This window comes from Cherax quadricarinatus, chromosome 54 (genome assembly GCF_038502225.1).
Source record: "Cherax quadricarinatus isolate ZL_2023a chromosome 54, ASM3850222v1, whole genome shotgun sequence".
In the NCBI taxonomy this organism is placed as follows: Eukaryota; Metazoa; Arthropoda; class Malacostraca; order Decapoda; family Parastacidae; genus Cherax; species Cherax quadricarinatus.
Window position 1 is genome coordinate 21432513 of NC_091345.1, and position 25907 is coordinate 21458419.

The 25907-nt window shown below is 44.9% G+C and overlaps 1 protein-coding gene across 1 annotated transcript in view; it reads left to right on the forward strand.

Moving 5' to 3' along the window:
- Nucleotides 1-4495: 4495 nt before the first annotated feature.
- The window catches only part of LOC128699060 (uncharacterized), a 184726-nt gene continuing 163314 nt past the window's right edge, over nt 4496-25907 (forward strand). The window contains exons 1-4 of the mRNA XM_070096528.1: nt 4496-4778; nt 5502-6297; nt 6625-7041; nt 15421-15751. Coding sequence (XP_069952629.1) covers nt 4581-4778; nt 5502-6297; nt 6625-7041; nt 15421-15751 — 1742 coding nt within the window. The 5' untranslated portion in view covers nt 4496-4580. The remainder of the gene's footprint in view (nt 4779-5501; nt 6298-6624; nt 7042-15420; nt 15752-25907) is intronic.

Here is a 25907-nt window from a genome sequence, read left to right on the forward strand (position 1 = left end):
CAGGGGTGGCAGTGAAGGTGACAGGGGTGGGAGTGAAGGTGACAGGGGTGGGAGTGAAGGTGACAGGGGTGGGAGTGAAGGTGACAGGGGTGGCAGTGAAGGTGACAGAGGTGGCAGTGAAGGTGACAGGGGTGACAGTGAAGGTGACAGGGGTGGCAGTGAAGGTGACAGGGGTGGCAGTGAAGGTGACAGGGGTGGGAGTGAAGGTGACAGGGGTGGCAGGGAAGGTGACAGGGGTGGGAGTGAAGGTGACAAGGGTGGGAGTGAAGGTGACAGGGGTGGCAGTGAAGGTGACAGGGGTGGGAGTGAAGGTGACAGGGGTGGGAGTGAAGGTGACTGGGGTGGCAGTGAATGTGACAGGGGTGGCAGTGAAGGTGACAGGGGTGGGAGTGAAGGTGACAGGGTTGGGAGTGAAGGTGACAGGGGTGGGAGTGAAGGTGACAGGGGTGGGAGTGAAGGTGACAGGGGTGGCAGTGAAGGTGCCAGGGGTGGGAGTGAAGGTGACAGGGGTGGGAGTGAAGGTGACAGGGGTGGCAGTGAATGTGACAGGGGTGGCAGTGAAGGTGACAGGGGTGGGAGTGAAGGTGACAGGGTTGGGAGTGAAGGTGACAGGGGTGGGAGTGAAGGTGACAGGGGTGGCAGTGAAGGTGACAGGGGTGGCAGTGAAGGTGACAGAGGTGGCAGTGAAGGTGACAGGGGTGGGAGTGAAGGTGACAGGGGTGGTAGTGAAGGTGACAGAGGTGGCAGTGAAGGTGACAGGGGTGGGAGTGAAGGTGACAGGGGTGGCAGTGAAGGTGACAGGGGTGACAGTGAAGGTGACAGGGGTGGGAGTGAAGGTGACAGGGGTGGCAGTGAAAGTGACAGGGGTGGCAGTGAAGATGACAGGGGTGGGAGTGAAGTTGACAGGGGTGGCAGTGAAGGTGACAGGGGTGGCAGTGAAGGTGACAGGGGTGACAGTGAAGGTGACAGGGGTGGGAGTGAAGGTGACAGGGGTGGCAGTGAAGGTGACAGGGGTGGCAGTGAAGGTGACAGGGGTGACAGTGGTGACAGTGAAGGTGACAGGAGTGGCAGTGAAGGTGACAGGGGTGGGAGTGAAGGTGACAGGGGTGGGAGTGAAGGTGACAGGGGTGACAGTGAAGGTGACAGGGGTGGCAGTGAAGGTGACAGGGGTGGCAGTGAAGGTGACAGGGGTGGGAGTGAAGGTGACAGGGGTGACAGTGAAGGTGACAGGGGTGACAGTGAAGGTGACAGGGGTGACAGTGAAGGTGACAGGGGTGACAGTGAAGGTGACAGGGGTGACAGTGAAGGTGACAGGGGTGACAGTGAAGGTGACAGGGGTGACAGTGAAGGTGACAGGGGTGACAGTGAAGGTGACAGGGGTGACAGTGAAGGTGACAGGGGTGGCAGTGAAGGTGACAGGGGTGGCAGTGAAGGTGACAGGGGTGACAGTGAAGGTGACAGGGGTGGGAGTGAAGGTGACAGGGGTGACAGTGAAGGTGACAGGGGTGGCCACCTTTAAGCTGCTACACACAAAGTTCACATGTGCTCACAACTGGCTTTGTAAACACTTTTTTTATTAACACAAAACAGTGATCGCAGTTCTTTGTTTTATGTTGGTTCAACTAATTTTTGGAAAATTTCAAAGTATTTTTCGTTTTTTTTTTTTTTGTGTCGGCTCATGAAAGGGACAACGAATAGGAGAAAAAAGAGAGAGTTTAGGAATAGTGAGTGAGAGAGAGACAGAGAGAGAGAGAGAGAGAGACAGAGAGAGAGAGAGGGGGAGGGACATAGGGTTTTGTATACACAGAACTACTGGGATCAAAACACACACACACACACACACACACACACACACACACACACACACACACACACACACACACACACACACACACACACACACACACACACACACACACACACACACACACACACACACACACACACACACACACACACACACACACACACACACACACACACACACACACACACACACACACACACACACACACACACACACACACACACACACACACACACACACACACACACACACACACACACACACACACACACACACACACACACACACACACACACACACACACACACACACACACACACACACACACACACACACACACACACACACACACACACACACACACACACACACACACACACACACACACACACACACACACACACACACACACACACACACACACACACACACACACACACACACACACACACACACACACACACACACACACACACACACACACACACACACACACACACACACACACACACACACACACACACACACACACACACACACACACACACACACACACACACACACACACACACACACACACACACACACACACACACACACACACACACACACACACACACACACACACACACACACACACACACACACACACACACACACACACACACACACACACACACACACACACACACACACACACACACACACACACACACACACACACACACACACACACACACACACACACACACACACACACACACACACACACACACACACACACACACACACACACACACACACACACACACACACACACACACACACACACACACACACACACACACACACACACACACACACACACACACACACACACACACACACACACACACACACACACACACACACACACACACACACACACACACACACACACACACACACACACACACACACACACACACACACACACACACACACACACACACACACACACACACACACACACACACACACACACACACACACACACACTCACACACACACACACACACACACACACACACACACACACACGGCGTACACTATACACCGTGTATGTCAGGCCGCTATTGGAGTACGCAGCACCAGTTTATAACCCACACCTGGTCCATCACGTCAAGAAATTAGTGAAAGTGCAAAGGTTTGCAACAAGACTAGTCCCGGAGCTAAGAGGTATGTCCTACGAGGAGAGGTTATGGGAACTCAACCTGACAACACTGGAGGACAGGAGGGATGGGGAGAGGGACATGATAACGACATATAAAATACTGAGAGGAATTGACAAGGTGAATAGGGACAAGATGTTTCAGAGATGTGACAGCAACAAGGGTCACAACTGGAACTTGAAGATTCAGGTGAGTCACAGGGATGTTAGGAAATACTTCCTCATAAAGCTGTCAGGAAGTGGAACAGTCTGGAGAGTGATGTAGTGGAGGCAGGATCATGTATTGCTTAAAGAAGAGGTACGATAAAGCTCATTGAGCAGGGAAACAGTGGATATAGTAACGACCCGCGAAGAGTCGGGGCCAGGAGCTATGAATCGACCCCTGTAACTACAAATAGGTGAATACACACACACACAGACACACCATGGTGGGCCAGTACTGACATGCGCTGGATGAGGAAGTGGTCTCTATACACAGCTTCAAGAGTAGTTATGTAATGTCTAAAAGAATGGTAATAACGATTAAAGAAATCTGTGACACTCAACCCCAAGAAACACAACTTAACCCCATGAAACACAACTCAACCCCATGAAACACAACTTAACCCCAAGAAACACAACTTAACCCCATGAAACACAACTTAACCCCAAGAAACACAACTTAACCCCATGAAACACAACTTAACCTACACTCCTCAGCTCTACACACACACACACACACTTTAAACGTACTATTAGATGAACAAACACACATGTTAAACGTACTACAGTATGAACGTACAAACGTTAGACGTACTACAGGATGAACGTTCACGTTAGACGCACTACAGTATGAACGTACACATGTTAGACGTACTACAGTGTTAACATATATACACATGTTAGACGCACTGCAGTATGAATGTAAACATGTTAGACGCACTACAGTATGAACGTACACATGTTAGACGCACTACAGTATGAACGTACACATGTTAGACGCACTACAGTATGAATGTACACACGTTAGACGTACTACATTGTGAACATACACACATGTTAGACGCACTACAGTATGAACGTACACATGTTAGACGCACTACAGTATGAATGTACACACGTTAGACGTACTACATTGTGAACATACACACATGTTAGACGCACTACAGTATGAACGTACACATGTTAGACGCACTACAGTATGAATGTACACACGTTAGACGTACTACATTGTGAACATACACACGTTAAACGCACTACAGTATAAACGTACACACACACAGAGGTGATATCAAGGCAATATGGGAGGAAGTAGGGACGGGGTATTCAGAGGGTTTTCACCATCATCCCTGGCGTCAGGTGACATTATGTCCATCATCCCTGGCGTCAGGTGACATTATATCCATCATCTCTGGCGTCAGGTGACATTATGTTCATCATCCCTGGCATCAGGTGACATTAAGTCCATCATCCCTGACGTCAGGTGACATTATGTCCATCATCCCTGGCGTCAGGTGACATCATCCCCCTCAGCTCCGTCATTTGATGACATCGTCTCCCTCCATGACAGGTTGAGGGAGCACCATGAAGAAAGAAGACTCGTCCCTTTCCCCGTCCTCGTCCTCGTCATCCTCGCTCTCCTCGTCCTCCTCGTCGACCCTCACAATGTTGGCACGCACAGGTGGTGGCTCTCGGCGGCACCCACTCCCGCCCAGTGACTCCCAGGATCTGGAGGATGACCTCACTCTTACCGAAGGTGCACCCCCGGAGGAAGAGTCTCTGGTAAGATATACTCCTAGGTGTTGTTATTATTATCATTACATTTATGGGTAAGGGCTAAAACCGTAGGGTTTATACAGGAACTGGGTTATCTGAGGTAAACATCAGGGTTGACCCTAGGATTGGGAAGGTAACTCTTGATTCCTGGAGTCAAAAGCTCTTCACCAGCGTAAAGAAATTTGCAATGATGACTACTCAGAGTGGCGGCTTCAGTGACCCTAACAGCAAAATCGTCTCTATGATACCGATGGGTTTAACGCTGCCCCGTTAATATGATGATGATGATGATGATGATGATGATGATGATAATAATAATAATAATAATAATAATAACAATATTACTGAATAGGCTCGCTATGACGATAACATGAATCATCCGCATCAAGACTATGAACTGCCTCTGTCATTTTAAATCATTCATCGAAATTCAGTCATTTTTAACTCATAAAGCTACTTTGTCTCATACCTTTTTAATCACTATTTTAGCTTAACATACATTGCAAATAGCCTTGGTACCTCTAAAATGTTGTTCTGGACCTTGCCAGTGAAGTATGTGAATGTCTCACGATTTTATTTGTTAAATTCCGACAGTGTTCGTTTGTGTAAAACTTCTGGTAGTTTCCCCGCGCAATGGCGACGTGCATTCTTCACATATTGCACTCGTCTGTAGTTGCTCTTTCTTATGTTTTTCCCATGGCACTTCAATGTTAGCTTTGTTTCCAACAGCCACGGTCTCCGTCGTCAGGTCGGTCGGACCGGCAAATGGTGCGGATGGCAGCGTGTGACCTGGAAACCCTTGATGATACGCCGCAGCCTGGCGGCGTCCCTGCCGTAGAGCAGCGTCCCTCCTGCGGCAGCAGCTGTTGCAGGAGGAGTAGAAGAGAGGTACAAGAGGCGGGGAGGTGGCGAGCGGTAGAAAGTCCTCAGCACCCGACGAACTATAAGAGGGAGACTCTTCCTCGCTTCACCTTCAGCGTCCCTACACAGGGACACCCTGCCCCTGTACACAGTCAGGGACACCCTGCACCCATACATAACCTGGGACACCCTGCTCCTCTACACACTCAGAGGCACCCTGCATCCTTACACAATCACAGACATCCTGCCCCTGTATACACTCCCAGTGAGTGTCACACTACCAGCCAGTGTTACACTCCTAAAGACTGTCACACTCCCACGGGCTGCCTTACTCCCAAGGGGTACCAGAGTCCCAAGGGATGCCAGAGTCCTAAAGAGTGCAGGACTCCTAAGGGATGCCAGAGTCCTATCAGATGCCAGAGTCCCATTAACTACCAGGGATCTAAGGATTTCAGGGACCCCGAAGAATGGCAGGACTCCAAGGGGTGCCGAGGAATCCAGTATGACGTAGCGCCCTACGATCCTCACCCCAGGGCCTTTGTGGATGAGTCACAGAGGGAGAAGCAGGAACTACTGACCCCACACCATGCCCTGACGCGGCGCTCATCTTATGGCAGTTCTCTCCAGCTTCCACCTTGGGATCCTCGCTACTCCACAGCTCCTGGTTAGTCTTATGCCAGTACTGTGTTCACCCCTCCACCCCTGCCCTGGAGACTCTAACAGTAGTAGAACAAGAAGATAAAGATGAAACTTGCATGCAATATCATAGTGCCTTTGACATGACCTCATTAGCTAGCATCCATCTGGATTATGTCATGTGATACAGCACAATAATATTGAATTCATGTTTGTTACTTGGTATTTTACTGTCATATACATTTATGCTATTGTTAAAATTTGAGGAAAATAATTATCGCTACTTATAAATAATTACTATTGTGATTATGAGGATTTAAACTGGTTATGTACTGTATATATTTTACATTTACAGCTGGTTTGCCGTTGAGTTCAGTGGCAGGAGCGACAATGGGAGGGTCAGTTGGCAACCTGCTGGTGCTGATGGAAACCCACCTGGCTCTCCAGAACATTGCTAACAACAACAACCTGCAGCTCAACAACAACAACAATAACAACAGTAGTAATCGTTACCCCTTCGGACCGAGGAGGTGTGAGGTTCACAACAGGGACTTTTTGAGTCCTGGTGACCCGTTGTGGTGTGATAATCTTAGCCTACCTCATGCTGCTCGCCTCACACGCTCACACACCAGCCTCCTCACCCCTCCCAGTCCCCCACACATGACCCTCAGCAGGTCATCCCGCTCCCAAGGGGACCTCTTCAGCCTCACCTGCCCCCCACCCATCCCCGCCAAGCGCAAGTGGACCACCATTACAGGCCTTGCTGCTATAGGTGGGTCTCAGCCTCGTCTTGTTCAAACCACTAGTGTGCTCACCTGGTTGTGGTTTCAGGGGTTGAGTCTCAGCTCCTCTGTATGCACAAGGCTGCACTCAATGAATTATGTCTGTGTGGGGGCGCCATTACTAAGCTTCTGACCGTACCTTTAGACTTCAAATATTGTCGACGTCAGCTGCAGATTTGAAAACCTTATTTTCTCCATCACTGACAGTGCTAGTGATAGCTTCACCTCTTTTATCTTCAAAGTCAGAGTCAAGTACGCGGAAAAATCGTAATGAACAACTGTAATTAAATACAGCTGTCTAATTCTTTGATATATTTATAGTTTATCCACGCTAGATCTCTCACCAGGACTGTTGGTTGTGCGGATGAGATATGTAAAATAAAATTTTGCGGTTAAGTAAAAGGACACGAACGTAACTAATGTGACTTTTTACTGTGGCAAAGTTTGGCTCTCCAGGAACTTTGTCAAGCCGGTAGAATTACCGACATATTGTCGGTAATTCTACCAGTATTGATACAAAACTTGGAGTTACCTTCACAGACAGGTGTTCCCTGCTGAGACACGCTCTTCTATGTTAACCATAATGGTAAATCACAGACTGTACACACATGAAGCCTCGGGATTCCATTCCCGTCCAGTTTCACATCAGTTAATTCACTTGCAGTCTTTCATAACGATTTTTCCGTAAATTTTCAGTTGTTTATAACAGCAGACGAAAAGTCTCCCTAAAAATATCCTAATACCGAATTATTTTTGTTTTACATACGTGTCGGTGTTACTCACCATTTACCATTTGTTTTTTCTATTTAATACTGTCAGCCTGACTAACTTTACTCTCCTTCCCCTCATGGAAGGTTCCTTGATGTTGGTGAGGGGCTCTTGATTTAGGGAATTGGATCCGTGCTCCAGTTCCCCAAATTAAGCCTGAATGCCTTCCACATCCCCCCCGTTCGCTGTATAATCCTACGGGTTTAGCGCCCCCTTGATTATTATAATAATAATTTACTCTCCTTCGAACTTTCCACAATTTCTTGACTTGATTTATCAGGTGTGGCGTCCACATTGGTGTGTGTGTGTGTGTGTGTGTGTGTGTGTGTGTGTGTGTGTGTGTGTGTGTGTGTGTGTGCGCGTGCATGTTAATTTTTTAAATATAGATTTAATAGTGATCAAAGCACATTACATTTTTTTAGCCTGGTATAATATTGTATCAATATTTTTGAAGGAAAATTTAGTGTTCCGGTGTGTCATTGTTTACATCTGTGATCTCTTGGTCTTCTTGGTAATAGTCTTTTAAAAAGTCCTTTATTTTCTTGTATCCTTTTATTATATAGTTATCATATCTCCTCGTCTGCTCTCAGTTATCTGTTTCATGTGGCTTAAATTTAATGAAATTTCATATGATGTTTGTTGTGGGAAAACAGATGAAATTATACTTTAATTATTTTTTAATTTGTTGACAACATCGAACAATTTGACCTCAATAATTTTCTACAACTCTGCGCTTCGTTTTTTCCTTCTGTAGGAAGTATTTCTTTATTATAACATATATATATATATATATATATATATATATATATATATATATATATATATATATATATATATATATATATATATATATATATATATATATATATATATATATATATATATATATATATATATATATATATATATATATATATATATATATATATATATATATATATATATATATATATATATATGTCGTGCCGAATAGGCAAAACTTGCGATCTTGGCTTAAATAGCAACGCTCATCTTGCCATATAGGACAAGTGAAAATTTGTGTATGCAATAATTTCGCCAAAATCATTCTGAACCTAACGAAAAAAATATATTTCACTGTGTTTGTTTAGTATTAAATTACTGTAAACAAATCTAAAATATATTTAGTTGGGTTAGGCTAAAATAAATTGCTCTTGTTATAATAAGGTTAGGTAAGTTTTCTAAGATTCTTTTGTTGCACAATTAAAAATTTTTACATTAACATTAATGAAAAAAGTATATCTTTAAACGTATAAGAGAAAATTTTAGAAAGGACTTAATTTTAAATGAGTTCTTGCTAATTGACCAGTTTTACATATTCGGCACGACATATATATATATATATATATATATATGTCGTGCCGAATAGGCAGAACTTGCGATCTTGGCTTAAATAGCAACGTTCATCTTGCCATATAGGACAAGTGAAAATTTGTGTATGCAATAATTTCGCCAAAATCATTCTGAACCTAACGAAAAAAATATATTTCACTGTCTTTGTTTAGTATTAAATTATTGTAAACAAATCTAAAATGTATTTAGTTGGGTTAGGCTAAAATAAATTGTTCTTGTTATAATAAGGTTAGGTAAGTTTTCTAAGTTCCTTTTGGTGCAAAATTATAAATTTTTACATTAACATTAATGAAAAAAATATATCTTTAAACGTATAAGAGAAAATTTTAGAAAGGACTTAATTTTAAATGAGTTCTTGCTAATTGACCAGTTTTACATATTCGGCACGACATATATATTATATATATATATATATATATATATATATATATATATATATATATATATATATATATATATATATATATATATATATATATATATAATCAATGTATTTGGTGGTTGGTTGTGGGCTCTGGGAGGCCTAGTGTTGTGTAAGAGCAGAGTTGTTTACATTGTTTTAGACCTGTTTTATTTATATATGCAGGCATTGTAAGGTTTTATTTTCATTCTCTGACAATCTGCGAACACCAAAGTAAATTGCGGGATAATCTGATTATTGCAAATTAACATCGTTATGAGAATTTTAAGGTTTAAATAAGCGGTGCACAAGGCTTGTCAGAAAGGCCCCTCAAGGAAGGTTCCTTGATGTTGGTGAGGGGCTCTTGATTTAGGGAATTGGATCTGTGCTCCAGTTCCCCGAATTAAGCCTGAATGCCTTCCACATCCCCCCCCCCCAGGCGCTGTATAATCCTCCAGGTTTAGCGCTTCCCCCTTGATTATAATAATAATTGTCAGAAAGGCAGGAAAATTCATTTATCGATTTTTATGATTAATATTTGCTTTAAATACATATTTGAAAGCTTCTTTGATGATTATAGAAGTGATGAGGGTCAATAAATTCAGTCAGTGTTGAGTCAGGGTCATATTTGAGATTAAAAGAATTCTATTCACATTTTGGTATAATAATTTAATTTAGGACTAGTCACCTTAGTTAAATATTATTTTATATATAGTAAACGGTAAAGCTGATGTTGCTTCTGTTAAGAATAAGTCAGTGAAGCTTTGTTTATTTTCGAGACTTTAGGTCAAATTTGCGAGGGAAAAAATGATGAGCCGGTCGCTAGGTTCGTGAGTCTCAGTCAGTGAGGAACCTCCTCCAGGAGAAGACTATAGTGAGTGTCACTTAGTGAGGAACCTCCTCCAGGAGAAGACTATAGTGAGTGTCACTTAGTGAGGAACCTCCTCCAGGAGAAGACTATAGTGAGTGTCACTTAGTGAGGAACCTCCTCCAGGTGAAGACTATAGTGAGTGTCACTTAGTGAGGAACCTCCTCCAGGAGAAGACTATAGTGAGTGTCACTTAGTGAGGAACCTCCTCCAGGAGAAGACTATAGTGAGTGTCACTTAGTGAGGAACCTCCTCCAGGTGAAGACTATAGTGAGTGTCACTTAGTGAGGAACCTTCTCCAGGAGAAGACTATAGTGAGTGTCACTTAGTGAGGAACCTCCTCCAGGTGAAGACTATAGTGAGTGTCACTTAGTGAGGAACCTCCTCCAGGTGAAGACTATAGTGAGTGTCACTTAGTGAGGAACCTCCTCCAGGTGAAGACTATAGTGAGTGTCACTTAGTGAGGAACCTCCTCCAGGTGAAGACTATAGTGAGTGTCACTTAGTGAGGAACCTCCTCCAGGTGAAGACTATAGTGAGTGTCACTTAGTGAGGAACCTTCTCCAGGAGAAGACTATAGTGAGTGTCACTTAGTGAGGAACCTTCTCCAGGTGAAGACTATAGTGAGTGTCACTTAGTGAGGAACCTCCTCCAGGTGAAGACTATAGTGAGTGTCACTTAGTGAGGAACCTCCTCCAGGTGAAGACTAGTGAGTGTTACTGTGTGTGGCTCCCATATTTCATGTGTCAGGTGGTCAAATGTCGAATTGCGGTAAGTCTTACGGTCTGCAAAGGACTGATTTATTTTGGGAAGAAGTTTGGTTGTATCAATATTGACAACATTTAAAGAATGTAACACTTCCTGTGTAATACTGAACCAGCTAATAACACTTTTGACACATTTATGTATCTATTGCTAGTATAGTTTTTATTTTATTTTTTTTTTTATTCGCCGGTATTCTCCCGGCCCGGGTCTTTTCCAAGTAGTGGTGACCCGGCCTTGGCTCCCTATCTGGGGAGTGTCTCGAGACTTAAGTCTCCCATGGGAGGAGGTACAAGTACCTCCTCATCTTCGGGACCAAGTGTCCCCAGGCCTAGCCACATTCCCCGCCCTCACGGGGCTCGTAGGGAGAAGCTAGGCCTCTGGTCTGCCATCTACCCCGCCTCAAAGGGGCTCGTGGGGATGGCAGTCTTATGAGCTGCAGATGGTAGCAAGCTCAGGCATTATAGTTTTTATTATATTACATCACGTTAGAATTAATTCATGAAAATTTATTTGTAGTGGCATTTATATGTATTTAAAATGAACCTTATTAAACCCAATTCACGACTTAATTTTTATGATGACAGCATTGTTTTATTTATGCTTTATTTCTGTTATTATATTCCTAGCGGGTTGATGCCCAGGTAGGCTGATACATGCACACGAGGCTTTTGATGCCCAGGTAGGCTGATACATGCACACGAGGCTCTTGATGTCCAGGTAGGCTGATACATGCACACGAGGCTCTTGATGCCCAGGTAGGCTGATACATGCACACGAGGCTCTTGATGCCCAGGTAGGCTGATACATGCACACGAGGCTCTTGATGCCCAGGTAGGCTGATACATGCACACGAGGCTCTTGATGTCCAGGTAGACTGATACATGCACACGAGGCTCTTGATGCCCTAGTAGGCTGATACATGCACACGAGGCTCTTGATGCCCAGGTAGGCTGATACATGCACACGAGGCTCTTGATGTCCAGGTAGACTGATACATGCACACGAGGCTCTTGATGCCCAGGTAGGCTGATACGTGCACACGAGGCTCTTGATGCCCAGGTAGGCTGATACATGCACACGAGGCTCTTGATGCCCTAGCAGGCTGATACATGCACACGAGGCTCTTGATGCCCTGGTAGGCTGATACATGCACACGAAGCTCTTATGCCCTAGCAGGCTGATACATGCACACGAGGCTCTTGATTCCCTGGTAGGCTGATACATGCACACGAGGCTCTTGATGCCCTAGTAGGCTGATACATGCACACGAGGCTCTTGATGCCCTAGTAGGCTGATACATGCACACGAGGCTCTTGATGCCCTAGCAGGCTGATACATGCACACGAGGCTCTTGATGCCCTGGTAGGCTGATACATGCACACGAGTCTCTTGATGCCCTAGCAGGCTGATACATGCACACGAGGCTCTTGATGCCCTGGTAGGCTGATACATGCACACGAGTCTCTTGATGCCCTAGCAGGCTGATACATGCACACGAGGCTCTTGATGCCCTAGCAGGCTGATACATGCACACGAGGCTCTTGATGCCCTAGCAGGCTGATACATGCACACGAGGCTCTTGATACCCTAGCAGGCTGATACATGCACACGAGGCTCTTGATGCCCTAGCAGGCTGATACATGCACACGAGGCTCTTGATGCCCTAGCAGGCTGATACATGCACACGAGTCTCTTGATGCCCTAGCAGGCTGATTCATGCACACGAGGCTCTTGATGCCCTAGCAGGCTGATACATGCACACGAGGCTCTTGATACCCTAGCAGGCTGATACATGCACACGAGGCTCTTGATGCCCTGGTAGGCTGATACATGCACACGAGTCTCTTGATGCCCTAGCAGGCTGATACATGCACACGAGGCTCTTGATGCCCTGGTAGGCTGATACATGCACACGAGTCTCTTGATGCCCTAGCAGGCTGATACATGCACACGAGGCTCTTGATGCCCTAGCAGGCTGATACATGCACACGAGGCTCTTGATGCCCTAGCAGGCTGATACATGCACACGAGGCTCTTGATACCCTAGCAGGCTGATACATGCACACGAGGCTCTTGATGCCCTAGCAGGCTGATTCATGCACACGAGGCTCTTGATGCCCTAGCAGGCTGATACATGCACACAAGGCTCTTGATGCCCTAGCAGGCTGATTCGTGCACACGAGGCTCTTGATGCCCTAGCAGGCTGATACATGCACACGAGGCTCTTGATGCCCTAGCAGGCTGATACATGCGCACGAGGCTCTTGATGCCCTAGCAGGCTGATACATGCACACGAGTCTCTTGATGCCCTAGCAGGCTGATACATGCACACGAGGCTCTTGATGCCCTAGCAGGCTGATACATGCACACGAGGCTCTTGATGCCCTAGCAGGCTGATACATGCGCACGAGGCTCTTGATGCCCTAGCAGGCTGATACATGCACACGAGTCTCTTGATGCCCTAGCAGGCTGATACATGCACACGAGGCTCTTGATGCCCTAGCAGGCTGATACATGCACACGAGTCTTGATGCCCTAGCAGGCTGATACACACGAGGCTCTTGATGCCCTGGTAGGCTGATACATGCACACGAGTCTTGATGCCCTAGCAGGCTGATACATGCACACGAGGCTCCTTACACCTGTTATCTTTGATAACCTAGCAGTAAATAGTTACCTGGAAGTTAGCCAGTGTTTATGGGTCGCATCCTGAGGAAGTAACCCAATGATAAATATAAAAAAAAAAGGCAAATTGAAAAATTATGATAAAAGATCTTTCCTTACCGAAAAATAGTGCATATGTCTGGCAATATGATGCAATCACCTTGTTTCTATCATATTTCTAAGTATTTAAAAAAAAAAATGTATTTTTTTTGTTCTTGCTGTCCCCTCAGTGGAGGTTCCTTGGCATTAGTGAGGGGCTCTTGATCTAGGGAATTGGATCTGTGCTCCAGTTCCCTGAATTGAGCCTAAATAACGTCCAACCCCCCCCCCCACACATGGGCTGTGTAATCCTACGGGTTTAGCGCTCCCCATGACTATAATAATAATGTTCTTGCTGTCATCAAGAGGTCATGATGGTAATTAGTTTTTTTATTCCAAAAAATTACGATTTTTATGATTGTTTCATTGTAAATGCCCAATATGGCAGCATCTCTGAGGACTATACACAAGCTCACAGGGAGATAGTAGCTTAGTCGCCTCTGGGCTATCATCATGAGTGGAGGTGTGTTACATGCTGAAATTTGGTGCTCCATGCCCATAAAGTTTTACATAAAACAATATATGTATACTTCAGGAGTAAGTTATTGACATTATTTTTCAGCTTTTGCGAAAAGTATTTACAGGAGTATCATGATTTTTGCATACCTTATGGAAGAATAATGGTTCTTTTCAGTTTCAGGGTTGATTACCGATATTTTTTACTGTTTGTTTTATTGATTTGTTTTTCTCCCAAAAAGTCTTTAAAAAACAACTTCAACATTTTTTTATTATGCAATCTATTGGCATTTTGCTCAAACGACTTGAAATAAAGATTATTTAGCCTTTTATCTTTCATCTAATGTCCACTAACTCCAGGTTGGTAGGTAAGACACATGGACAACAGTTAGGCAACTTTATTCCGAAACGTTTCGCCTACACAGTAGGCTTTTTCAGTCGAGTACAAAAGTAAACAGTAGTAGAGATGTGAAGATGTAATCAGTCCATTACCCTTAAGTCGGAGATTTGAGGTTGTCAGTCCCTCAGTCTGGAGAAGAGTTCTATTCCTGTTTACTTTTGTAATCGACTGCAGAAGTCTACTGTGTAGGCGAAACGTTTCGGAATAAAGTTACCTAACTGTTGCCCATGTGTCTCACCTACCTACCTGTCGATATTGTATACCATTTTAATGTTAAATCTAGGTAAACTCCAGGTAAACTAGAACATTGTACTTACCAGAATAAGGGCAACATTTATTTTTCTGTATTTTAAGGCAAAAAGTCACTACACAGTGTGTAGGTTTCAAATGCTGCTTAAATCACAGTAAAAAAATCATTGAAATTGGATAACAATTGTTGCCCTTGCTAACCTAGCAGTAAGTAGGTACCTGGAAGTTAGCCAGTGTTTATGGGTCGCATCCTGAGGAAGTAACCCAATGAAAATAATCTATTACTTTGCTGGCATAAAAGCAATAATAAGAGTATTTTTCTGCCTTCAGGTCGCGCTCTATCCGCGTCCTCTCTGTCTCTGAGAGGCATCAAGAGGCGGGCTGCCCCTGTGACAGCAACCACTGTTGACCTGGGTCAGCTGGAGGGTCACAAGGGTCAGCTGCAGCGTCAGCAGCTACCTATACACCCTCCAGCTTCTCCACACCGCCCTTCTTGGTCACGCAAGCTTCGCCTGCCGGAGGTTCGTCTAGGTCAAGTGTACGCCACACTGCGTGGTCGACGCAGCAGAGCTGACAGCTGTGATTCCTCTCTGGTCAACAGCGTCAAGCTGGGAGGCAGCGAGCGTGATCGCAGCCCCTCTCGAGGTCTTCGTTGTTCCAGGTAAATGTTTTATGGTTTTGGTTTTAGGGAGTGCCTGCGGGTTCTGTGCTTAGGGTCTCGTATTTCATAGCTGGTGTGTTCTATCGTGAATGGGTCTGCTCTGGTTAGAGTACATAATTCTTTCACTGCCTTAGATTGCTTCTTCATTAGCTGGTGTAATTTTCTGTTTATTGGTTCATTAATGAAGTTTATGATGCTCAGTTTCTCAACAAATCTCAGAGTTTTGCTTTACACTACTTGTAACTTGAGAGAGTTCGTCTTAGGTCCCAGGGTTAATGGAGTCCCAGGCTGCTTATCTGTCTTATCTCTGCAATTTGTTGTTACCTACTAGTCACAGTTTTGTAGCTTGCGTATTAGTTTTCATGTGATAATCTCGAGGGGAAAAAATAATCAGGTAACATAGCCAACATTTATTGGCATCGCCAGGCCTTATTCCTTAGACACTGTTATCTTAGCTTCTAATTTCTCCTTATAATTACTCCTAGCCCTTTTCACGTCCAAGAACAGAGTGAAAGCTAAGCTGGTTTTCGCTGGCAACGAGTCAAGTCACCGTACTCAGGCACTGAGACGTACATAGAGAGGTGCATGGCTCTCGGTGTATATATTTACTTTAATACCCCGTTTAGGGATTAAAGTATTATTAGCTAGTGATGAACAAATTAAATGCCGATGATGATGATTATAATAATAATAATATTTATTTCTACAAGGACATAATACAACTGGCAGATACCTAGCTGACATCATTGGCATACTAACATAAGGTTTAAGGTAGCTCGTGGCCTGGTAGGCAAAGCTTTCGCTTCACACGCTGAGGGGTCCGGATTCGATTCCCGGCAAGGGAATCCTTACACCTGTTGTCCATGTTCACCCATCAGTAAAATGGGTACCTGAATGTTAATCGACTGGTGTGGGTAGCATCCTGGGACAAAATTGATCTAATTTGCCCGAAATGCAGAGCATTTCGGGCAAATGCCGAGAATTTGCATTTCGGGCAAATAGTAGTATATAATTGATGTCACCTAGGACTGTATACCTTGTACCTGTAGAAATAAAGTTTATTATTACTATTATTATTATTATTATTATTATTATTATTATTATTATTATTATTATTATTATTATTATTATTATTAAGATAAGATTTTGATCGTATTTTTAACCCCAAAGGGTTAGCCACCCAAGATAACCCAAGAAAGGCAGTGCCTCATCGAGGACTGTCTGTTATTGCCATTGGGGTCCTCAGTCTTGTCCCCCAGGATGCGACCCACACCAGTCGACTAACACCCAGGTACCTACTTGCTTGCAAGATGAACGGGACAACTGGTATACGGATGCTGAAGTGATGGGTTTCCCATTACACTGGACATTAAAATTATTTACCCTTTTCAGTTTATTTTTTGTGCTTCCGTTTTCCCGAGGTGTAACGATAATTTGTTGCCTACTAACCATTTACTGCAGGACTTTACTTCTAGTGACAGTCCATTAGCTATATCTTGTGGGTCTTTACCTGATACTAACAAAGCACTATTGTCTACATACAACAGACGCTTACACTTGACATGTCCATCAGTATGGCAGAGAAAGCGAATGTCAGACTAAAGGTCCTCTACAGACAGGCACAGTGTTTACCTGCTTTTATAAAATTTCTTACAAGCAGAGGCCCGAATATCTTGCTGCCAAGTTTGTAAAGGCTGGGAACAAAAACAGTTATAGTACTAGGGGAAGGGAGCACAACATGTGTAGAGAACTTAAGGTAACCCAAAAAGTCAGTGATTTATTTCCATTGGGGTCCTTTTAATACCTTATTATTATACAGTAGAGGAGATAATATCTTATTATTATACTATTAAGGAGATATACTAGGAATAATGTAAAATAAGTTATTTATATTTACATGTATGTTAGCTAAAAAAAATAAAAAAATAATTTTCCCATTCTCGCTACATTCATTAGGTACCTTTTGGCTCTCTTCTTGAACTGGTTCATGCTATGATTGGCTTTGACCTGTACAGGCAGTCTGTTCCACACCTTTATTGCTGTACAATAAAAGGTGTTTGAAGCCTGGCCACTGACTGTGGGTACTACAAAGTTGTGCTCTCTCCCCCTAGTACTATGATTGCTTTGGTTCCCAACCTTGACAAAATTGGCAGCAAGATATTCTGGACACTTTCTGAGCAATTTTATAAACTTGATTTAACTTAAGTTGTTTTACTCTGTCTTCAACATTCAGCATATCCAATTGTTGTAGTTCATCCTGGCCTCCATGCTCTCTTGGACCCAGGTCTTATCTTATCTTATCTTGTCCAGGATGAATCTTACCATTTTGTTCTGGGTGATTTGCAGTCAGTTTTTCATTTTTTTTTTGTCAAGGCAGAGTACCATGAAGTGCAAGCGTAGTCCATATGACATTGTATAAGGGCTAGACATAGGGTCCTGCAAGCCTCAGTAGGTAGACACTGTGCTTGTCTGTAGAGGAACTTCAGTCTGGCAGTCACTGTCTTTACTACATTGTTCTCTATCAATTCTACTGACATGCATGGGTCAACGGGGATTCCCAGATATTTTATTGATCTAATTTGCCCAAAATACTCTGCATAACAAGGGTGTGAAAATTTGTGTGGACTGCCTCCAAGTGAGTCACCTACCCTGGCAAACTCTGTTGACACCGAGCTCTGAGGTGGGTACCTCAGCCTCACAAGTGGCTTATAGGACAGATTTTCACAAATGATTGATGTTGCAAGAAACTCGCCTACATGCACGTATAAAGGACTAACTTACTTGGTGTTGCAGCATATATCCTGATCTTCAACTTCCCTAAGCTTAGCCTTAGCCCCTTTGGACCTCCCCTCAGAAACCACGTGCAACCAGGAGCCTTAATTCCTGCAATATTCAATTGTTATTAGTGTCCTGCCTGCACCTCAGAAATTCCTATATCCAAGAGGGTATGTATCCCCTAGTATAACTATGCAGACACGGACACTAGCTTCCAGACTGCTCTGAGACACTGGTACTTACTGGGCATGCTCTGCCAGCTGCAACACAGGCCCACAGATCAACTTGCTCACAATCTCCCCAGACACTGGCCAGAAATCTACGAGATAAAAGTGGAGGTCTTGTCTTACTGTATGGGCCTGACGGAGGTCATCTACGGTACATCGAGGTGCCTCTACCAGATTTCCCCAGGTCTCAAATGTGAAGACACGTGGGGGGCGCCGTCTGCTGATCACGGCACGTCTTGTCCAGTTGGTGTCTGTCTTAAGAAGGACGAGCTGGTCTCTCTTCCAGACCCTCGTCTCTTCGTTCAGACTAGGGCTGCCAGTTCTCCCTAGCTAACTTATCCTAGTGTTTGCCTACATTATCGGCCTATTACTACCTATGTTAAGGTCTTAGGTTTACATTATTATTATCTACAGATGCCTTAGTAAACCTAATATTAGTGTACTAACAGTAAAACTACCTACTCCTTCCCTGAAGAGTAAATCTATAAATTAAATAAATGCCTACCAACAATCCACCACCAACTAAAGAGAATGCTGTTTGTTTGGGAGGGTTTTAAGGGCCATCCAGCTCAGCCGTTCCATCACGGCCATGCTGGATCTGTCCTGTGGAACTTTAGGGACCAAATAAATTTCCACATCCTCCCGCCGGTGAAGGTAGGCACTAAGTCTAGATCAAGTCTGCCTCCCGCAGGCCCTCCCAGTGGGCCCTGGACTTGAGCGCCATTCGACGGGTCGTCCGGCCGCTCAGCTCGGTCAGCCTCTGGTCTAATTTCTCATGTCCTGGTCCCACTGTGTGGACCTCGAGAGGTAAAAGCCTGTTGATGGGTCTTATAGTCTCGACACCATTCATTCTCACCTTCACCATTCTCAACTGCCCAGCCTTGTCTGGGTGGGTTGACACTACCAGGCCAAGAGGCCAGTATGCCCTAGGCGCCTCAGATTCTACTAGCACCAGGTCCCCTTCACTTAGCATCATCTTATTTGCCTCGGGGTTGGCACCATAGAAATGTTCCCGCAAGGTTGTCAAGTAATCCCTGCGCCACACCTGGTTCCACTTGTCCAGGATGTTCACCAGTCTGTTGTGACTCCTGTGCAGTTCTTCATTGATGGGGGGACCATCTGGCCCATAATAATCCAGCTCCTTGGAAGACTGACTCAAAATTGCGGGGAAGGGCTCAATCCTCCTTCCAAACAGCATGTGATTGGGGGTGAGAGCTTCCTGCTCATCGATCCCATTTTGTACGTAGGTCAGAGGCCTAGGTTCTCTACACATATGCTGCTATGTATGATAATTCTATGTAACTGTATTTGTGTATACCTGAATAAACTTACTTACTATTGACTCTTGCCTCTATCTCAACTAACACTGTCCTCAGTTCATCAAAGCTCACTCTCCTGCCATGCAAGACCTTCCGAATGCACCCTTTGACTGTGCCCACCATATGTTCATAGAATCCCCGTTGCCAAGGCGCCCTGGGAGCTATGAACCTCCACTCGCACTCTATTTTCTTCAGGTGTTCTCGTACTTCTCCGTTGTCCCTAAGATTCCTGAAAACTTTATCGGCCACCCTAAAGCTTGTGCCATTGTCCGAGATAATCAATCACGGGCACGAGAATCTGGCTGTAAACCTCCTGAACAACTTCACGAAAGTCTCTGTTGACATATCTTCTGCCAACTCCAAATGCACAGCTCGAGTAGTGGCACAAGTAAACAGGCAGACATATGCTTTCTGAGGGCCCACCCTATCGTCTCCTGGGTTCTTCAATGTGATAGCCCCAGTATAGTCTATTCCCACGGTCTCAAAGGGCCTGTCACTATGTACCTGCTCCTGAGGCAGCGGTGGTGGACCTGGGTATGGTAGGGTCCTCCCATCGTACCGCCGGCAGACCGTGCAACTCTTTAGCATTGAGCATTAAAATGGTATAAAATACCGACAGGTTGTTAGGTAAGACACATATGCAACAGTTAGGTATCTTTATTTCGAAACGTTTCGCCTACACAGTAGGCTTCTTCAGTCGAGTACAGAAAAGTTGATAGAAGCAGAAGATACTTGAAGACGATGTAATCAGTCCATCACCCTTAAAGTTTTGAGGTGGTCAGTCCCTCAGTCTGGAGGAGAGCATTGTTCCATGGTATGAAACAATATGGAGATGAAGTGACAGGATGGAACCTTATATAGCGCCAGGAGGTGAGACGTAGGTCACTAGGAGAGGTAAGAACTCAGATGTTGGGAGGACAGGTCCCTCTCAAATCCAGCCGTTCTCACTAGTAGAGGTTGTCGAAGTTGATTGTAGGTCTGTACCAAGATACCCTTGTGTTGCAGTGTCAGACAGATTGAACATTAAAATGGTATAAAATACCGACAGGTTGTTAGGTAAGACACATATGCAACAGTTAGGTATCTTTATTTCGAAACGTTTCGCCTACACAGTAGGCTTCTTCAGTCGAGTACAGAAAAGTTGATAGAAGCAGAAGATACTTGAAGACGATGTAATCAGTCCATCACCCTTAAAGTTTTGAGGTGGTCAGTCCCTCAGTCTGGAGGAGAGCATTGTTCCATGGTATGAAACAATATGGAGATGAAGTGACAGGATGGAACCTTATATAGCGCCAGGAGGTGAGACGTAGGTCACTAGGAGAGGTAAGAACTCAGATGTTGGGAGGACAGGTCCCTCTCAAATCCAGCCGTTCTCACTAGTAGATGTTGTCGAAGTTGATTGTAGGTCTGTACCAAGATACCCTTGTGTTGCAGTGTCAGACAGATTGAACATTAAAATGGTATAAAATACCGACAGGTTGTTAGGTAAGACACATATGCAACAGTTAGGTATCTTTATTTCGAAACGTTTCGCCTACACAGTAGGCTTCTTCAGTCGAGTACAGAAAAGTTGATAGAAGCAGAAGATACTTGAAGACGATGTAATCAGTCCATCACCCTTAAAGTTTTGAGGTGGTCAGTCCCTCAGTCTGGAGGAGAGCATTGTTCCATGGTATGAAACAATATGGAGATGAAGTGACAGGATGGAACCTTATATAGCGCCAGGAGGTGAGACGTAGGTCACTAGGAGAGGTAAGAACTCAGATGTTGGGAGGACAGGTCCCTCTCAAATCCAGCCGTTCTCACTAGTAGAGGTTATTGAAGTTGATTGTAGGTCTGTACCAAGATACCCTTGTGTTGCAGTGTCAGACAGATTGAACATTAAAATGGTATAAAATACCGACAGGTTGTTAGGTAAGACACATATGCAACAGTTAGGTATCTTTATTTCGACTGAAGAAGCCTACTGTGTAGGCGAAACGTTTCGAAATAAAGATACCTAACTGTTGCATATGTGTCTTACCTAACAACCTGTCGGTATTTTATACCATTTTAATGTTCAATCTGTCTGACACTGCAACACAAGGGTATCTTGGTACAGACCTACAATCAGCTTCGACAACCTCTACTAGTGAGAACGGCTGGATTTGAGAGGGACCTGTCCTCCCAACATCTGAGTTCTTACCTCTCCTAGTGAGCTACGTCTCACCTCCTGGCACTATATAAGGTTCCATTCTGTCACTTCAACTTCATATTGTTTCATACAATGGAACAATGCTCTCCTCCAGACTGAGGGACTGACCACCTCAAAACTTTAAGGGTGATGGACTGATTACATCGTCTTCAAGTATCTTCTGCTTCTATCAGCTTTTCTGTACTCGACTGAAGAAGCCTACTGTGTAGGCGAAACGTTTCGAAATAAAGATACCTAACTGTTGCATATGTGTCTTACCTAACAACCTGTCGGTATTTTATACCATTTTAATGTTCAATCTGTCTGACACTGCAACACAAGGGTATCTTGGTACAGACCTACAATCAACTTCGACAACCTCTACTAGTGAGAACGGCTGGATTTGAGAGGGACCTGTCCTCCCAACATCTGAGTTCTTACCTCTCCTAGTGACCTACGTCTCACCTCCTGGCGCTATATAAGGTTCCATCCTGTCACTTCATCTCCATATTGTTTCATACCATGGAACAATGCTCTCCTCCAGACTGAGGGACTGACCACCTCAAAACTTTAAGGGTGATGGACTGATTACATCGTCTTCAAGTATCTTCTGCTTCTATCAACTTTTCTGTACTCGACTGAAGAAGCCTACTGTGTAGGCGAAACGTTTCGAAATAAAGATACCTAACTGTTGCATATGTGTCTTACCTAACAACCTGTCGGTATTTTATACCATTTTAATGTTCAATCTGTCTGACACTGCAACACAAGGGTATCTTGGTACAGACCTACAATCAACTTCGACAACCTCTACTAGTGAGAACGGCTGGATTTGAGAGGGACCTGTCCTCTCAACATCTGAGTTCTTACCTCTCCTAGTGACCTACGTCTCACCTCCTGGCACTATATAAGGTTCCATCCTGTCACTTCATCTCTATATTGTTTCATACCATGGAACAATGCTCTCCTCCAGACTGAGGGACTGACCACCTCAAAACTTTAAGGGTGATGGACTGATTACATCGTCTTCAAGTATCTTCTGCTTCTATCAACTTTTCTGTACTCGACTGAAGAAGCCTACTGTGTTTACCTGGAGTTTACCTGGAGAGAGTTCCGGGGGTCAACGCCCCCGCGGCCCGGTCTGAGACCAGGCCTCCTGGTGGATCAGAGCCTGATCAACCAGGCTGTTGCTGCTGGCTGCACGCAAACCAACATACGAGCCACAGCCCGGCTGATCCGGAACTGACTTTAGGTGCTTGTCCAGTGCCAGCTTGAAGACTGCCAGGGGTCTGTTGGTAATCCCCCTTATGTGTGCTGGGAGGCAGTTGAACAGTCTCGGGCCCCTGACACTTATTGTATGGTCTCTTAACGTGCTAGTGACACCCCTGCTTTTCATTGGGGGGATGGTGCATCGTCTGCCAAGTCTTTTGCTTTCGTAGTGGGTGATTTTCGTGTGCAAGTTCGGTACTAGTCCCTCTAGGATTTTCCAGGTGTATATAATCATGTATCTCTCCCTCCTGCGTTCCAGGGAATACAGGTTTAGGAACCTCAAGCGCTCCCAATAATTGAGGTGTTTTATCTCCGTTATGCGCGCCGTGAAGGTTCTCTGTACATTTTCTAGGTCGGCAATTTCACCTGCCTTGAAAGGTGCTGTTAGTGTGCAGCAATATTCCAGCCTAGATAGAACAAGTGACCTGAAGAGTGTCATCATGGGCTTGGCCTCCCTAGTTTTGAAGGTTCTCATTATCCATCCTGTCATTTTTCTAGCAGATGCGATTGATACAATGTTATGGTCCTTGAAGGTGAGATCCTCCGACATGATCACTCCCAGGTCTTTGACGTTGGTGTTTCGCTCTATTTTGTGGCCAGAATTTGTTTTGTACTCTGATGAAGATTTAATTTCCTCATGTTTACCATATCTGAGTAATTGAAATTTCTCATCGTTGAACTTCATATTGTTTTCTGCAGCCCACTGAAAGATTTGGTTGATGTCTGCCTGGAGCTTTGCAGTGTCTGCAATGGAAGACACTGTCATGCAGATTCGGGTGTCATCTGCAAAGGAAGACACGGTGCTGTGGCTGACATCCTTGTCTATGTCGGATATAAGGATGAGGAACAAGATGGGAGCGAGTACTGTGCCTTGTGGAACAGAGCTTTTCACCGTAGCTGCCTCGGACTTTACTCTGTTGACGACTACTCTCTGTGTTCTGTTAGTGAGGAAATTATAGATCCATCGACCGACTTTTCCTGTTATTCCTTTAGCACGCATTTTGTGCGCTATTACGCCATGGTCACACTTGTCGAAGGCTTTTGCAAAGTCTGTATATATTACATCTGCATTCTTTTTGTCTTCTAGTGCATTTAGGACCTTGTCGTAGTGGTCCAATAGTTGAGACAGACAGGAGCGACCTGTTCTAAACCCATGTTGCCCTGGGTTGTGTAACTGATGGGTTTCTAGATGCGTGGTGATCTTGCTTCTTAGGCGAAACGTTTCGAAATAAAGATACCTAACTGTTGCATATGTGTCTTACCTAACAACTCTTTAGCACCCTTTTGACGGCAGCTCGACCCTTCAGTACCCAGTAATTCTGACGTAGGCAGGTGAGGGTATCTCCAAACCCCCCATGTAAGGTCCTCTGATGGGCATCTTGTATCAATAGCTCTGACGCCCATCCCTCCTTTCCAAGTAGCACGGGATGTTTGGCCCCATAGCTGAGCTCAGAGTTTTGTATTCTTCCCCTGCATCTTATTAGCCCCGCATGATCTAGGAACAATCCCAAAGAGTGAACCAATTTACTGTTCCCTGAGTCGTCATTGGACACGCGTCCTGACCCCATAACCTGCTGCCTGGTCGCCAGTACTTCCAGCACTCCTGGAAACCTCTACCTTTGGTACTGCCTTATCCAATATTCTCTGGGACCCACGAGAGACAACTGTCGACCTTGGCTTACCTTGTCATGCAGCTTCCTCACAAATTGAAATACTATTTCCGTGACTCCTATAAGTTTCCTCCAAGAGGAGTAGCGCCTGGGGTCAAATAATTCAGTGTCGGGTTCCCCCGCAAAGTGTACTATGCTGCTGGTTGTCTCCCCGAATTTCTGCTCCGGCCAGCAATCCCTTGCCGGTAACCAGTCTGGGCCCTTGAACCAAATCTCGCTTTTACTCAGCTTTTTGTGTGTCACCCCTCGGCTTATCAGGTCCACTGGGTTTTGATCTGTAGGCACGTACAGAATTGTTGACGTTGACTGTAGTTCCCGTATCTCCTTTACCCGATTCCTGACATAGGGGAGCTTAGACCTGTCATTCTGGACCCACTGTAAGGCCACCTCCGAGTCTGTCCATACATAGGTGTGTGTCACCCTCAGATTACTCAACACCTCCTCTGTGTACTTCCCCAGTCTTGCTCCCAGCAACATCGCCGTGAGCTCTAGCTTTGGGATCGAGCAATCCTTCAGGGGTGTCACCCGCGCACGACTGGTGACCAGATTGACTTGGTCCCCGGCCACCAAATACGCTACTGCCCCATAGGCCCGGGAGGAGGCATCACAGAAGACGTGCAAGTCATAATCTCGCCCGGTGCACCCGATGGACCTGGGGAATGTGAACTCATGCAATTTCGCTAAATCTTTGCTAACCAGATCCCACTCCTGGCAGACTGTTTC